Below are 1287 nucleotides of genomic sequence, written 5' to 3'. Positions count from 1 at the left end.
TTTTTCTAATAAATTACAAATTACAAAGTTAAAGTTAAGATCAAACTTTTTGTGGATGTGATTTTCAAACCTATATATTATTTGTACTTTTAATATTATTATATGTTTTGAGACACAAAGAATAAACAGATAATGATCTAGTTTTGTGTTGAATACATAGATAAAAAGAGACATATCAATAAGAATAAAAAATATTTTTATTATTATTAAATTTGTACGGAATTTTTTTCTTGAAATGTCGCAAGAACACATTTAATGGCGTGATCCAAATTCCAAATGGTCCAGTCCAGCCATTGACACTGTAGACAGTATCACAGTAAATTCATGATTGATAAAAAGAAATTGAACATGGCGTGGATCATGATCATGATAATCAAATCAAGAGATCATAATTCATAACAGAAAGTACCATAGTTGCTTTCACAAATCAAATTAGGGCAAATTCGAAGCTGATCCATGAAGATCATAAGAGTTTTCAAATATATAAAGTAAAAAAAAAAATCAAAATAGACTGAAAATGGAACTCCTAAGCAGCTTTGGCTGTACATGAAGTATGAAGAAGTGATGATTGATCATCATCGTCGCCGCTAAACTTTCTCAGATCTGATGATCTGTGGATAACTTCATTTTCTCTTACCTCTCCGTCGATTACGCCGCCGCGACTTCTGGTTTCCGATGTAGCTACCTTCATTGCCTCTCGTCTCCGATCATGATCTGCAATCCTGTTGTGAAAAAAACACAAATTCAGACACAAAAACTGTGTGTAAATGTGTCGAAAAGGGTGAGAGAGTGAGAGAGAGAGAGAGAGAGAGACTGTTTAGAGAGAGAAAGGTGGTGGTGATTGGTGAGTCCGGAGAGGCAAAGAGGGAGGCCGTAGGTGGTTCTGATGTTCATGGTCGACTGCATTTTTCTTCAAAGGAGATCAAACTGCGTGAAGATAGAGAGAAATGTTGATGGCGGATGATTTATCTATTAAAGGGAGGGAAGGGGGAGGGGGGAAACAATTGGATATTAATGTTCATGAATCATTGAATTGTGGAAGAATTTCTAGGGCTATGAAAAGGGGTGGTGGGTTCTGATTTCGATTGCCTCTTTAATTCTATAGGAACTGTTAAAAGATTTAACATGTTGTTTGATTTTTTACCTTTTTTTTAGTAATTATACGAAACCTTTGTTTGTGTAAGTGTTAAAAGAAAGGATTTAAGTTTTGTACTCATTGATTATTTAATTTTTTTTAAGTTTTAAAAAGTCATTATACTTTTGACTTTAGGCTTATTTATTTATTTA

General features: G+C 33.4%; 1 protein-coding gene across 1 annotated transcript; it reads right to left on the bottom strand.

Annotated features, from left to right (window-relative positions):
- Positions 1–367: 367 nt before the first annotated feature.
- LOC111877502 (uncharacterized) lies at positions 368–1075 on the bottom strand. The gene is made up of 2 exons (XM_023874021.3): positions 815–1075; positions 368–722 (listed from the first exon to the last, which is right to left on the bottom strand). Exons 1-2 carry the CDS (start codon positions 904–906, stop codon positions 527–529), a joined length of 288 nt encoding a protein of 95 aa, XP_023729789.2. The 5' UTR covers positions 907–1075; the 3' UTR covers positions 368–526.
- Between the last annotated feature and the right edge of the window lie 212 nt (positions 1076–1287).

This window comes from Lactuca sativa, chromosome 6, assembly GCF_002870075.4.
Source record: "Lactuca sativa cultivar Salinas chromosome 6, Lsat_Salinas_v11, whole genome shotgun sequence".
Classification (NCBI taxonomy): Eukaryota; Viridiplantae; Streptophyta; class Magnoliopsida; order Asterales; family Asteraceae; genus Lactuca; species Lactuca sativa.
This window is presented reverse-complemented; position numbering and strand designations above follow the sequence as displayed.